The sequence below is a fragment of the Podarcis pityusensis genome, assembly GCF_964106645.2.
Source record: "Podarcis pityusensis genome assembly, chromosome: 2".
NCBI classification, from domain to species: Eukaryota; Metazoa; Chordata; class Lepidosauria; order Squamata; family Lacertidae; genus Podarcis; species Podarcis pityusensis.
This window is the reverse complement of record NC_138029.1, coordinates 23,047,040-23,061,842: the sequence shown is the minus strand read 5'-3', so window position 1 is coordinate 23,061,842 and position 14,803 is coordinate 23,047,040. Positions and strand designations below refer to the sequence as shown.

Genomic DNA, 14,803 nt, shown 5'->3' with positions numbered 1-14,803 from the left:
ATCAGGTGTATTGATTTTGGAACTATTGAAAGAGTCTTCCCATTCTTTGAAGTATTTTAGTGAGAACATTTGTAAAGAACCACTTTTCTTCTAGTATTTGGGATCATGGCCTACTGTGTCTTGAGGCACCTATGCCACGAGTCCAAGCAAGCAAACTCTGAATGGCATGTGAGTTGTAATAAATAAGTAAATAGAAAGGCCAGGCTTATGGACTGCCTTATGGATTTTATTGTAGAAAAAGCACCAGGGGGTCTCTCTTTTTCCTTTTTTTTTCAATGTTACATTTGGCAACAATGCTGAAAGGTTTGATGCCTTCAAGAAGAGAGATGACCGAGTATAGAAGCAAGCTGAAAGGCCTCTAAGTTTCTTAAAATTCCTTGGATAATGTAAGAATACTAGTACTGTTCAGTGAAAAAGAGATAACTTGGAAGAATCAAAATATGTTATAAAAAGCCAATATTTGGCAGCCATTCATGATTAAGATGTCCTAATTTAATTATACTCCCACCCTATTATGTATTTTTCCTCCCTTCTGACAGGGCTTCCTGATCCATTTGCTAAAGTGGTGGTTGACGGATCTGGCCAGTGCCATTCTACAGATACTGTGAAGAATACCCTTGATCCAAAGTGGAATCAGCATTATGACTTGTAGGTGTTGATAGGAGTGATCACAATATAGCTAGAATTTGAGCTGGGCATTGATTGATAGACTAGAAATGTATAGCATTAGGTAGCCCCTGATACTTTATCTGTGAGTTGGTAAATGTTTATTAGCTTTTAAAAGCTTTAAAAGCACAGAAACTAGCTAGTTCTTTTGTGGTGCTTTTACATCTGTAGCTATTAAAGTGCTTAATGGACACGGTGAGTATCTTTATTCTTCTGACAATTGATGAACACAGGCATGGGATGAACAGCTGTGCTACCATACATACACATGAACGTGCACACACCTCTTTCTGGTCTCTCAGTTTATTTGTGCAGTAAGTTACTGGCATAAAATTAGTTAGGCTTTTATTGTAATATTTTCTTTCATACATACGTAAAATATTCTGCATCTACTTGCATTATAGCCCAAGAAGACTCAAGATCCTAGAAACAGGATTGCAGAGTTGGAAGGGACCATGACGGTCCCAACCGGCTACAATGCAGGAATCTTTTTGCCCAGTGTGGGCCTCGAACCCACAACCTTGAGATTAAGAATCTCATGCTTTACCAACTGAGCTGAACAGAAGGAAAATTGGTGAGGGAAATGCTAGACTGTATTGTGCACCACACAGGGGAATGCGAGGTCCAGGAGCAGCGAACAGACTGAGGCCAGTAGTGAGTTAAACATGCCACAACTTTATCAGTTACAACATATCAGAACTTTTCATGCATAGGGCAAAACTCCTCCTGTCGGACAACCTGCCCACTGGCAGATGTTTCTTCCGCAGCCTGCCTTCAGGGGAAAGAGCCGCTGGGCACATAGAACCTCGACCCACTGCAATGCAGTCTGCTCTGGTTGGCCCCATCCACAACATGAATGTGTGGCAGCCTACCTCAGCCCTCTGTTGGCACAAATCTATATCCCAGAAGTGGACTGTATAAGTCTCTCTCCAGTCTGCTCCTCAGGCCTCCTGTCAGACAGCTAGCCAAAGCCTCTGATTAGCCCCGACTGGGGTCAGGGGTCTGTCTGGTTGTCCCCTTATCTGCCTTGGTAGCTGATTCTGTAGAGCATAATACTCTTAATCTTAGGGTCATGAGTTCAAGCCTCATGTTGGGCAAAAGATTCCTGCATTGCAGGGAGTTGGACGAGATGACCTTTTTGTTCCCTTCGGACTCTACATTTCTATGATTCTCCATTTTCTCTGTAGACAGCATAAATGAGGCTAGCTGTGGCAATGGCATTGTCCAGGAAGTTCTGCGGTTTATACTTAAATAGTTGCAGCAGAGGGGCAAATGTTGCAGTTCTGTATTAGCCTGGGTTTGTGATTCCCTAGAGTCACGAGGCTTTAGTACAAGGTGACCCAACTTTTCATACCAGTTGGGCCACAAGAGTACCTTGATACTGAACACACGGGCCGCACACTGCCTTGCCATCCAGTGGGAGGTGATGAAGTCAAAATTTGACACACCCACCCTCCCCTCTTGCTGCCTTCCTAAAGTGGGCTGAGCAATGCACCGGGCTTTTTGAAGGAGGCCCTAGGGCTGGGGCGGGGGGCAACAGATGTTACTGAGGGCCTCAGGGCTGCATGTTGGACCACCCTGGTTTACTAAGTGCTTGGGTCCCCAGCTCAAATGTTTGTATGTTGACAAATGTATGTTAACAGCATACATTGCTACGTCAGGACAAAAGTCCTGGGAGTAAGTCTGGTTGGATCTAATGGGCTTACTTCTGAGCAACCATGCATAGGACTTTGCTGATGATCTTTGCTTTTAAGTAACCTTACAGTAATTAAGGATGTTGATGGAGAAAGGATGCAAAAAACCCCACCAAAAAACCCCATGTCATTTAAATGTATTTATTTCAACATAACTTGACCTTCTGATGAGCTTCAGCTGTTTCAGACTACAACTCCCATCAGCTGTGCACTGGATAGAGTTGATGGGAGTTGTAGTATAAAAATCAAATCAAATCTGGTGGGCAGCAGGTTGCAGAAGGCTCACGTAACTCTTGTAAGTTCCCAACTCTTTGTGGAGAATATATATTCAGTATTTCTTTTCATTCACAGAAGGCTAAAAAAATAACATAGTACAGATAATATGTAGTTTTCTGCCAAACATTGGCGATTAACCCAGAAGTCTGTGATTATCCGCTGTACTATCCATTTCATACAGTAGATTCTGAAAGTATAATAATGTTTACCCTAACAACACACTGTTGCAGGGGAATGCTGGTCTCTGACCTATGACACATTCATTGTTATAGGAAATAACTTGCTTGGCACTCAGTGAACATTTCCCCCCTTATGGATACTGAAACTATGGCTGTGTACACAGTACACATTTAAACCACATAGCTTCCCGCAAAGAATCGTGGGAACTGTAGTTTGCCCCCGAGTTATAATTCACAGCGCCCTCAACAAACTAGTTCCCAGGATTCTTTAGGGAAAGTAATGTGCTTTAAATGTGTGGTGTGTACACAGCCTAAGTGTGAAATGGATTTGTTGTGATGTGAAACAATGTTTAAATTGTGTTTCATGTACTTGGATTTCTGTAAACTCTTTTAAATTATATTTTGGCATTACAAGAGGCATGAAATTAATGTAATATCTAACTAAGGTTTTGATGAGAGGGAACGGAAATAAAAAGATGATAGAATTAGTTCAGACTAGTTAGTGGAAAAATCTAGGACCTCTTCCAGAATTATGTCCTCTTTTATGTCATCAACTTGAATGTCAACAAAATGTTGCCCATTTTTGTTAAGCACTCCTCTAATGCAATCTTCTTATTTCCCATTTATTGTATGTTTTATAGCTTCTCCAGTGCTTAAAGAATGGCATGCCTCTGTAGATTTTTCAAAAAAACAAGCATGACATTGGTTAGATCAATTTGATGTTGTAAATGGAGATGTCAAGGCAATAAAAAGCTTTTGTCAGAGAGGATTAAAAATCAGTTTCTGTTGGTTTCTTGCTCTCTACTGTAGATAGAAATATTGTCTCTATCCTGACAAGCAAAGTGGGCTTTTCCAACACAGATTTTTCACTCTTAGTGGCTACCTACATTTGGTTTCCCCCTCCCAAACAGAGTTCTGTCACAGATTTTTAGTTGGGTGTAGAACACAGTTGGTTAACCAGTTTGTTGAAAATCAGATCCAGTGAAACAAATATATTGATTTATTGTCTAGATTTGAAACTAGTTTCTGGGACACTAGCATTCATAACTTTGTCTTTGCTCACATACATGCTTCCATTATCCAAATTTACCATATGTCAAAGATTAGAAGACTGAGGAGTGATGTGCAGCGTTAGATGGATAAATAATGAGAGAGTCAAGTGAATGATTGGTCTTAGCTGCTATTTGATACAGTTTCTGGTTTTTCATTTTTTTGTCGTTTCGTTTCAGTTTGATTCAAAATAAAGATACATACTTTTATCAGCCTTCAAGTGAACAGTAGGCTAGACGAAAAGCTTTTTTTCCAAAAAGCTCAACGCAACCATAAAGGAAATGTTTTTCTTCCTCTGGAAAAACATTATTTACTTGGCAAGACGACTTTGCATTGATTCCTATGCTAAACACAGGGACTGTGTGTCCTTTAGCAATTCCTCAGTTTCTTTGAACCAGCTAGATCCAATAGGCATAGCAGCCTCTATCCTGAACAAACAAGACTTGCGCAGAACATTGTAATAGCTGAAAACGTAAATATATTTATAAAGTTATGTATTAAATACATTTACCATATGCCTTCATGTTATGAATTTTTTTTAAGAGCACTGGAAAAGGCTTTACAGTGAGCACAGTTTTTATTTAGCGCCCTGTAACTTGTTATGGTTTTAAAGCAGGCGGACAGAATATGAAACAAGATCAGCTTCACTTTTCCTATTGCTTATCAGGCACTCTTGACTTCTGAATAGAATTATATTGGAATAGTCATGGTGGATGAAATCAAAATATGACCTGTCAGAAAACTACATTAATCTCTGTTTATGTTGCTGACAACTAATAATTTATTGCCTCCCTCTTTGGGGAGGAATGGTGGGATATAAATTAAATAACTAAATAAATAACATTAAATAACTAAATAATACAAAACTGTGCATTGCTTTTAATCTAAATATAACTAGAGTTCAATTTCACCCCCTGCTCAGTAGCACTGTTCCCTCCTGTGATTGTTTGCTGATTGTTATGCAAGCTGCCAACAGAAATCTTGGGCCTTTTTTTGCATGTAGGCCTTCAGATAGTGTGGAGCAGGGCGGGGGCAGCAGTGAGGTGGGAGGAAGTGTTCCCTGAACTTGAAAAAAAAATTACCCTTGTAAGTCTTGGAAGGTACAACAGGGTTTTGGTCTGCCAGTCCTGACAGCTTCATTTATGGTTAGATAACTAAAGATATATTACAGCTCTGCGGGTGGGGGAAGTAGATAATTTAAATGGGTGAATGTAGGAGGATATGCTTTTAGTAAGTGGAATACTTGGATGTTTGTACTAACAGGGAATGTGTAATGGAAGAAGACTGCTAAACATCTTTCAGGGAGAACCATAATTCTTAAATTTTATATCCCCCCCAGGATTAAACACCCTATGATATACCAGCCATTTGCACTTAGACATACTGTCATTGTCTAGCCAAAGGACGACCGTGTTTGATTTACGCAAGACATTTTGAAAAGCTCTTTTGAAATTCCTTCGTGTAAAATCTGTTTTACAAATAAATTACTAGGGGAGCTTTTGCCAATCTGTAGCATGCAGTTCCTGTGAATCTGACCTCTTCTGCCAGGGGAAACCATGTTTACACTTCTTAGCTGCAAAAACACACTGAAGTAAAAAAATAAAGTGTATTCCATAGACTGTCCAAAGAGTGCAGTTAACAATTTGTGTTGCTCCAATTCTTGTCCTATTTCAGATACATTGGGAAGTCAGATTCGATAACGATCAGTGTATGGAACCACAAGAAAATTCATAAAAAACAGGGAGCTGGTTTTCTGGGCTGCGTAAGACTTCTTTCCAACGCCATAAACCGCCTTAAAGACACTGGTTGTGAGTAGACCCTGATTTGGAATGAGCTTTTTAGAATTTAAAATTTATTATTATATAAAAGCAATCTTTTATGAAAACAAGCATGCTTTTCCCTCACTTAATAAAGTACAGACATGTTTAGGCAAAGAAAAACTTCATAGTGTATGCGGGTATTAAGTGATTGTTGTAGATTGTAAACTGTGCTGTTTTTTCCTCCATAGATCAGAGGTTGGATCTGTGCAAACTTGGGCCAAATGACAATGATACCGTTAGGGGACAGATTGTAGGTAAGTGCAGATTTGATTTTGCTAATTTGAATATGTGGTTTTAACACGTAGTTAAAATATCAAAGATTTTACCATCTGAATTTGAAAAAGTTCCCCCTATTACTGACATGTGTTTGGGCTCCTGTGTAGAGAGCCTGCAATCTGAGAGGCATGGAGTTTGATGAATCCCTACTCAGTTTTGGCAGAAAATCCCACTTACATTGTGTGACGCAGCTGCCATAGCTACGAAACATGGGCAAAAGTTAGGCAAGGCTGTCATGGTACAGACTTGGCTGTAATTATGATTTTATTATTTATTGCATTTATATCCTATCTTTTCCCCCTCCTCAGTTAATCCCCGTAACAAACCAGTGAGGTTAGGCTGAGTGGCAGTGACTGAACTGAGGTCACTCCTTGAGCTTCATGGCCAAGTGGGGAATTTGAGCCCCGGGCTCCTAGGACCTAGTCCAACGCATTGACCACTATGCCACACTGTGTCTTACTAGATTGTTCCTGCCTCTCTTCCTCCTCCTGCATATGGGACATGTGAGGCAGGACAGCCTTTTGGAGAGCTGTCAGTACAAAGGTTTACAGTGTCCAAAAGAGGGTTGTGGAGGGGGGGGGGAATGGAACATGCTGGGAATCACAAGATTGGACTCAGGTCTGTTTTTGGGCTTCTCATGGGCATCTAATTGGCCTCTGTGAAAAGAGGATGCTGAGCTGTGGATCTGATCAAGCCAGCTCTAATATTGTTCTTAGAAATGGAGCATACTAAACCAGGTTGTATCCAGTATTCACAGAAGATTCTTTGATCCAGTGAAGTATCCCATGAACAAAAGCAGAAGTGCGGTATTTCTTCAGATTCTCCCGCAACCCCCTGTTTACCTCCCAAACTATTCTCAAGGGTTATCCAAGTCTCTGTAGCAGATTGTGGGGGGCGGGGAGTGGGGAGCGCAGAAGGAAACAGGAATAATAGCCTCTCCCTGTTCTATTCATGAAAATGTCTGCTGGCTTAAATTACCTTCTGTGAATGGAAAGATGGCATTGGATGCAATCTTCTAAATCTGTGTATCATCTTCCTTGCGTTTATGTTTGTGAACACTATCTTGATTTTCTTCACTCCATTGTGAGCCTTCCCTAACGTGTTATTATTACTACCTTTATTTGATTGGGAAAATGTCTAGCACCCATAGATTTTGCAATGATGATGAATCAGGCAGGGATTAAGGTTCTTTTCGGAGATTTAAAGTTCAGCCTACTTTGAATGCTTTTGAAGCTTCATTAATTTTCAGTGGGAGAGAGATAAGCAGAGTACTATTTCCCCATTGAAATCAGTAGGCCTTAACATTGCTTAACTTGAGCTGGATCAAATCCATTATATTTCAGCCCTTGAAAACCTACCTGCTGCCTATGTGAGTGTTTTGTTTGAATAGGAGCAGACAAAAGTTACGTTTGCAAATGTTGCTCTGGTGCTTTCAAGTGATGGTGCCCTGAAAGAGGAAGCTATTTGACAACATCATTGTGAAAAATCACACATTATATATTATACATTATGTTTTTAGACCATTACTGCATCTATGATAAAAAAGAACAACAGTGGATTTTACCTAAAGGTCCTTGGATGGAATGAATTTCCATTCATAGGAGGAGACTTCACAAAATGCAGCCTTTGGATCCAACCCAGAATATCTTACAGTTTGATTTAATTTTAAGAGCTCACTTATGTACTTAAGTGGTTGAGGTGAAATGATTTGACTTAAATGATGCAACAAAGCAAAGTACTAGATTATGTTAATTGATGTCTCGGTTATCTCATAACATTTGCATACTCAGGTCTGCCTGGGGAATGTTGCCACTTGGGCAAGTGGATCTGCAAGGTTTTTATTTGCAAATGGTGCCTCCCATTCAGAAAGTTGGCGTGTCTTTTGGTTGCAAGGGGACCCAGCTTCTCTTATTATCTTTTGCTGGACAGGTGCTCATTTTGGTCTAGACACAAGCATTCACTTCCAATCTAAACAGGATTAGGAAAAGCACATTAATCTTAATGCCACAGAAACCACAAATAATGTCGTGTGTTCAGTTTCATTCTTGACTAACCTGTTTATAAAATAAACCTAGCTACTTAGGCTTTCACAGGCAGCCTTTATTTTACTGTTTACAGCACTTCAGGCACAAAATTGCCAGGCTGATGTTCTATTGCGAAAAATCTTCAGGCATAAGAAATACTACCAAATGGACAAAGCTTGCCATTTTTTAAAGGGATGTTCGTATGTATTTTTTCTGGAACTGTGAGCTGTGTGTTTGGACCCTTCTTACTTCTACAGTGTTCTCTGTCCAGCACTTCTTATAGGCGTATTTAATGTCTAAAAGTAATACACTGCTTTGTTTCCATAATGCTGATCAAGAATCTAAATATGGTTCCATCTTGTAAAATACAAGTGCCAGTCCATATTAAAGGGCAAAGTAATTCTAAATTCAGTGAGGATTCCATATTTTAAGGATTCTTGAAGCCATGTTTACTATTGGTGCTGTGGTCCTTACAGAAACATACTCTTCTCCCTATAGGGTTCTTGTCAGTGGAGGGTAGACCCCAAATATTAAGGAGTGATGAGTTGGTTGAGATCCTACTTCATTTTTAAGTACAAGCCAATCAGCCAGACCTCTCTGTGGAGGGAATTCCACAAACAGGGCACCACCACTGAAGGCTTTTTCTCTGGTTGCCACCCACCTTACCTTAGATGGCAGAGGTACCTCCAGAGATGACTTCAGCATATGGGAATATTAGTAGGTGTTCCTCATGTACCTGGGTCCTAAGCTTTATAGGGCTTTAAAAGCCAGTACTCTGAATTATGTTTGGAAACAGTATTGAATTTATTTCAATACTATTGACCAATCATGGTCAACAGGCGCAGCTGTTGCAGTCTACTGAGGCAGCCTCATGAATAACCACACCTAGATGTCACCAAGTGAAGCTGCAGCTGGTATACCAACCTCAGTGGATGAAATGCACTCTTACCAGAGAGGATACCTGGATCCTGGGTTCATGTATCATGGGAACTCAAGGTTATTGCAGCTTTTTGGTCCCGCTTGTTCAAAGATGAAAGCAAAGTTGGAATGATTAAGTAGAGTGCCCCAGTATGCTGCTTATTCCCAATAAACCAGAATAAACTATCAATCCTGCCTCAGTGCAGCATTTGAATGGGGCCAGTCTCATCATGTCTCTGTTGAAATGGTGTGTAAAAAATAATCAACTGAAAAGAAGGCTTTTAAGACTGTATCAACAAGTTGTGTCATTTCTTTCCAAATACAGTCGTGATTTGAATTGTATTGTCGTACCTCTAATTTTGGCCTTTGTTTGTTTGTTTGTTTGCTAGTAAGTCTTCAATCCAGAGACCGGATAGGTACTGGAGGGCAAGTTGTGGACTGCAGTAGATTATTTGACAATGATCTACCTGATGGGTAAGATAACATTTTTACATTTCATAAATGCTGTTTACATATTTGTCTGATATTTGCAGTGATGAAAAATGGATGGAAGAATACTAGTGTGTTCTAAAAAAATATTTACATGTAGACTTATTTTGGAGTTAGAGATGCCAACCAGCAATTTAACTTCATGAAAATACTGGACTGCAAACTCCCATTATCCCTGAACATTTGCCATGGCTGGTGAGAGTTGAAGTTCAAAACATCTGGACAGCATTGGTTGGAAAAGGCAACTTCACCGTTAGAAGAAACTGTGTGTGTGTGGGGGGGTGAATCCTGATAAAACTGAAACTAAATCCTGATAAGATAGACACAGTGTGTGTGTGTGTGTGTGTGTGTGTGTGTGTGGTGAATCCTGATAAAACTGAAACTAAATCCTGATAAGATAGACACAGTAAGTCCCCACATCCAGTAACTTGTATGTTTGCTTACCCTCAACACTGTTGTCCCTGAAAGAGCAGGTATGTGATTTGGGGGTGCTGCTAGATTTATCACTTTCAGTTGATGGGCGAATGACCTTGATAGCAAGGAGTACCTATTACTAACTGGTTGCTTTGCCAACCGCCGGCTTTCTGGATAGAGTCAGTTCAGCAACAATGATATATGCACTGCTAACCTCATGATCTTCTAGGTGGCATTGTAAAGCCCCGAACAACTTGGGTCAAGGTTAGCTAAAGTACTGTCCTTCTCTGTACAGCCCCCTATACAGTCAGATATATGGAGAAGGCCTTTCTGATGGCGCATTCTGCAATATGCAGAATGCCACCTACTGGCAACATAAAAGAGGGCCTTATCCCTGGTGGTTCCTACCCTTAGGAATGTCCTCTCCTGTGACTTGGGAGGTACCAGTAGTTGGGCACTTCTGAAGTTTAGTAGTAGCCGTGTTGTAGAAGTTGATTAGTAGCCCTGATGCTACTGCCCTATATTATGGCTTGTCTCTGTAACATTAACATTATTTTTAACTGTATAGTTCTTTTTATCTTTGTAAAAATACATTTAAATAAAAATGAGTAATATAAAAATAGTGTGGATAGTTAGCCAAATGTAATGTTCATGTTATGGTGTCTGTTGGCTAAAAACTTCTTTAAAACAAACTTCTTCTAAATATGGTGATTTTCTTTCAATGTATAATTCTAGTTGGGAAGAAAGGAGGACGGCCTCTGGAAGAATTCAGTATTTAAATCATATTACACGAACAACACAGTGGGAGCGACCAACACGGTAAGAATTATTAGAGAACACTGTACAGTAAATTTTTCAGTGACTCAAGCTAAGCACTTGGGCTTCTTGTGGATTTAATTGGTAGGAGTCCATCATTCCTTGAAATTGTTGCTAGTTATTACCTCAGTTCCACATCTCCGGAATAGAGATTCCTCCCAAATATTGCTCCTATAATGTAAATCCTTCCTATATCCCTCTTACAGAGTCGGATGTGGATATAACAGACTTGTGATGCATTACTAGAGTTTATAAATGGGACACAGGTGGCGCTGTGGTTGGCAGTTAGAATCTGTGCGACCAGATGAGCTCCCGTTGCTCTTCCCAGCTTCTGCCAACCTAGCAGTTTGAAAGCACACCAGTGCAAGTAGATAAATAGGTACTGCTTTGGTGGGGAAGTAAACAGTGTTTCTGTGCGCTCTGGTTTCCGTCACGGTGCTCCGTTGATCCAGTAGCAGCTTAGTCTTGCTGGCCACATAACACATAAGTGTCTGTGGACAAATGCCGGCTCCCTCGGTCTGAAAGTGAGATGAGCGCTGCAACCCCATACTCGCCTTTGACTGGACTTAACCGTCCAGGGGTTCTTTACCTTTACCTACCCTTTCCTGACTAGAGTTTATATTGCAGGCCATTCCCACAAACCCCTCACCCCTGCCCCACAGATAGGGTTCTGGCCCACTGGCCCCCAAAGGTTCCCTGCTCCTCACAAATGAAAAGTGTAAAATAAGAAGGCAATGTTGGCATTACTGTTTTGTATTAGATAAATGACACTTGGTTATGAGCCAGGTTAGTATAGTTTTCATTGTGGAAAGTGATTTAGTAATATGGGAGAAGGGAATTGGGAATCGGGACTGGTCCATATTTGAGTTGTTGCCATCAGGCCATTATTTCATTTAGTGAAGATTAGTCTGTACATTAGTTGTCACACATCAGTTTTCTGTTGGCTCCTTACTTGGTTTTAAGTATTATGTATTATGTTGTTAGATTGTGCTTCTGTTGAATATATTGTCAGGTCCTTTATCTCTGCACGCTCTCCCACTTGCTCCGTTTGTAATAGGATACAAGCAGGGCATATGTTTCTCTGCAAAGTAGCTCTGGGCATCTTGTGGCCACAAGCAGCCCTTGATTTTTATTACCATGCTTCTGAATAGCATTGGAATCCAAACTTGTGTGTTGCCTCGGCATGTGTATTATATCAGTGATGCATAACTTTTTAATTGAAGCTCCCCACAGTTTAGGAGTCACCAGTGCGATGACTGCAGGCATACATGTACTCAGAGAGGACTTTGCTCAGAATTCCCTGCCCTTGCTGATGAAATGAGTCTTGAAAGAAGGGTGATTTTATAGCCAGAGAGTACGGTTGTGGGTGTGTGGTTGCCTAGAACGATTTCTCCCGTTTGCAAATTGCCCCATGTGTCCAAAAAGGTTGGCAATCTATGGTTTAGAGACAGTTCTCGAAAACAGAGAGGTCTCAAAAACATTATTACTGTTAACAGGCCAGCATCGGAATATTCAAGTCCAGGTCGACCACTGAGCTGCTTTGTGGATGAGAACACACCACTTACGGGAATAAACGGCGCGACATGTGGACAGGCATCAGATCCCAGGCTAGCAGAGAGAAGAGTGAGGTCTCAGAGGCACAGGAATTACATGAGCAGGACCCATCTACATACGCCTCCAGATTTACCGGAAGGATATGGTACGCATTTTTAAAACAGCGTAACTATCTGTCTGTCTGTTTTTCAAAGGCTACTTCAAAGGACTATTATTCTGAAGATCTAATGAGAGGGATTTCCCCCTTCACGCTTTCATGATACTGGTCTCAGTCCAGCTCTGGTGATTTAATTACTGTATGGGTGTAGTATACTGCTGGAGCTTTGCTGTGTGAGAGAAAAATCCTGTTAATTCCTATTCTGATCGTTGCTTCTTTTCCTTGAACCATGGAGTGGTGCAATTCACTAGTCCAGATCTCAGGCTTCTAATTTAATCAGTTTCTGATCCCTTGTATAGACATTGTAGAGGAATAAAATTGGCAGGCGTTACATCCAGGAAGACATGTTAACGAACAGAGCCTTTGCTGCAGATGGTGATAGAGGCATATGGCACAGAGTATCAATAGATGATATGAGGGAACTGGGAATGGCCTTAGAGAACTGCATTAAATGCTAACCGCTTCCAGGTTACGTCCCACCATTAATGCCATTGCATGAAAGGCAGTGCAGAAACACAAGAAACAAAGCTTTTCTCACTCTTTGAGAGACAGTTTTGGTGTTGCATTTTTCCTTGTATCCTTGAAGGCTAATAAACACCTTTAAAATACCTAGCTCTCTGGAGATTCTAAGAGACATATCCTATAGTACAAAGCAATGGGTTGGAACTGACTGAAGTGTGTTACTTTGGGCCTATTGAAACTAATGGGACAAGTTAGCAATGGCTAATTCAGTCTGGATCCAGTCCAGTGTATTTTATGGTATGGCCATAAATATGCAAATTTCCAACTTTCTGTTTAATATGATCCTCTATCGTTACACCAGTTTAGGTAAAGGTAAAGTTTAGGGCTGCGGGTGGCGCTGTGGTCTAAACCACTAAGCCTCTTGGGCTTGCCGATCGGAAGGTTGGTGCTTTGAATTCAAGTGATGGGGTGAGCTCCCGTTGCTCTGGCCCAGCTCCTGCCAACCTAGCAGTTCAAAAGCATACCAGTGCAAGCAGATAAATAGGTGTGGTGGGAAGGTAAACGGCATTTCCATGCGCTCCGGCACAGTGTCCTGATGTGCCAGAAGCGGTTTAGTCATGCTGGCCACATGACCCAGAAATCTGTCTGTGGAGAAACACCGGCTCCCTCGGCCTGAAAGTGAGATGAGCGACGCACCCTATACAGTGGTGCCCCGCAAGACGAATGCCTCGCAAGACGGAAAACCCGCTAGACGAAAGGGTTTTCCGTTTTTGAGTTGCTTCGCAGGACGAATTTCCCTATGGGCTTGCTTCGCAAGACGAAAATGTCTTGCGAGTCTAGAGATTTTTTTTTCGCTTTCCCCCCCCTTTATCTAATCTGCTAAGCCTTTAATAGCCTTTAATAGCCTTTTAGCAGCTAATCCGCTAAGCCTTTAAGCCTTTAATAGCCGCTAAACCGCTAATAGCGCTAATCCGTTAAGCCGCTAATAGGGTTGCTTCGCAAGACGAAAAAACCGCTAGACGAAGACTCTTGCGGAACGGATTAATTTCGTCTTGCGAGGCACCACTATAGTCGTCTTTGACTGGACTTAACCGTCCAGGGGTCCTTTATCTTTAACTTTTTATACCAGTTTAAGAATGTAACTCCATATGTGTTAAAAATTCACAGGAAAAATTAACTCGTGCATTATTATACTACCCTTGACTTCCAAAGAAATTCTTCAGAATTTTCAGTTCATAAAATACTTCAAAATCCTTTGAGACCCACATTAAAATTGCAGTTCACTTCTGTTGCTATGGCTCAGTGTTTCCACGTTATCTTCCTCTCTGTGTATATGTGTGTCTCCTGCCCTATGATCTAATCATAAGACGAATACATGAAAACTTAACCTCTAAAGTGAGAGTTTCAACCCCACCCCAAGCTGCTCCAGAGGATTAGGGGAAACCCCCAGAATAGATGAGGGGTACAGGGGAAAGAGGGGGAAATGTCCTGCTGAGTCGGCAGAAATGCGTTTTGCTAAGGGGACAATTTTGTTGGATCCAGCCCAGAATACAAAAGCCAACTGGGGAAATATATTGTTTAAAAATTAAGCTACCTCTACTCTTGCTTTGATGTGGCTATTAAAGCTAGACCAAGCACAAAAGTCTTTTTAACTGTTTTTCTCAGAGACATTCAGGTTTTGACAAATCTTGAGGGGAAGGGAATTTATATAGTTATTTCAAGTCTGTGAACTTGTTAACCTTTTGCATGGGATTTTCATTAGTAAACGAAGCAATCTTTTGTTTCCACATTGGCACGTCTGAATGAACAGAGCAAAGGACAACTCAGCAAGGGCAGGTGTATTTCCTACATACTCAGACTGGTGTAAGCACATGGCATGATCCACGCGTACCGAGGTAAGCGGATAATTTGTCCTTTGATGCTGTAAGTTAAATAAAGTTGCTGTACAAATCAAATTAGTAATATATACATTGGCTATAATAGCCTGTTGGCAGGAGGTATGTTATCT

General features: G+C 41.0%; 1 protein-coding gene across 1 annotated transcript in view; it reads left to right on the top strand.

Annotated features, from left to right (window-relative positions):
- The window catches only part of SMURF2 (SMAD specific E3 ubiquitin protein ligase 2), a 72,346-nt gene that overhangs the window by 37,346 nt on the left and 20,197 nt on the right, over positions 1-14,803 (top strand). The window contains exons 3-9 of the mRNA XM_080994517.1: positions 540-648; positions 5,540-5,673; positions 5,874-5,939; positions 9,293-9,377; positions 10,542-10,625; positions 12,119-12,321; positions 14,606-14,690. Of these exons, the coding sequence (XP_080850643.1) occupies positions 540-648; positions 5,540-5,673; positions 5,874-5,939; positions 9,293-9,377; positions 10,542-10,625; positions 12,119-12,321; positions 14,606-14,690 (766 nt within the window). The remainder of the gene's footprint in view (positions 1-539; positions 649-5,539; positions 5,674-5,873; positions 5,940-9,292; positions 9,378-10,541; positions 10,626-12,118; positions 12,322-14,605; positions 14,691-14,803) is intronic.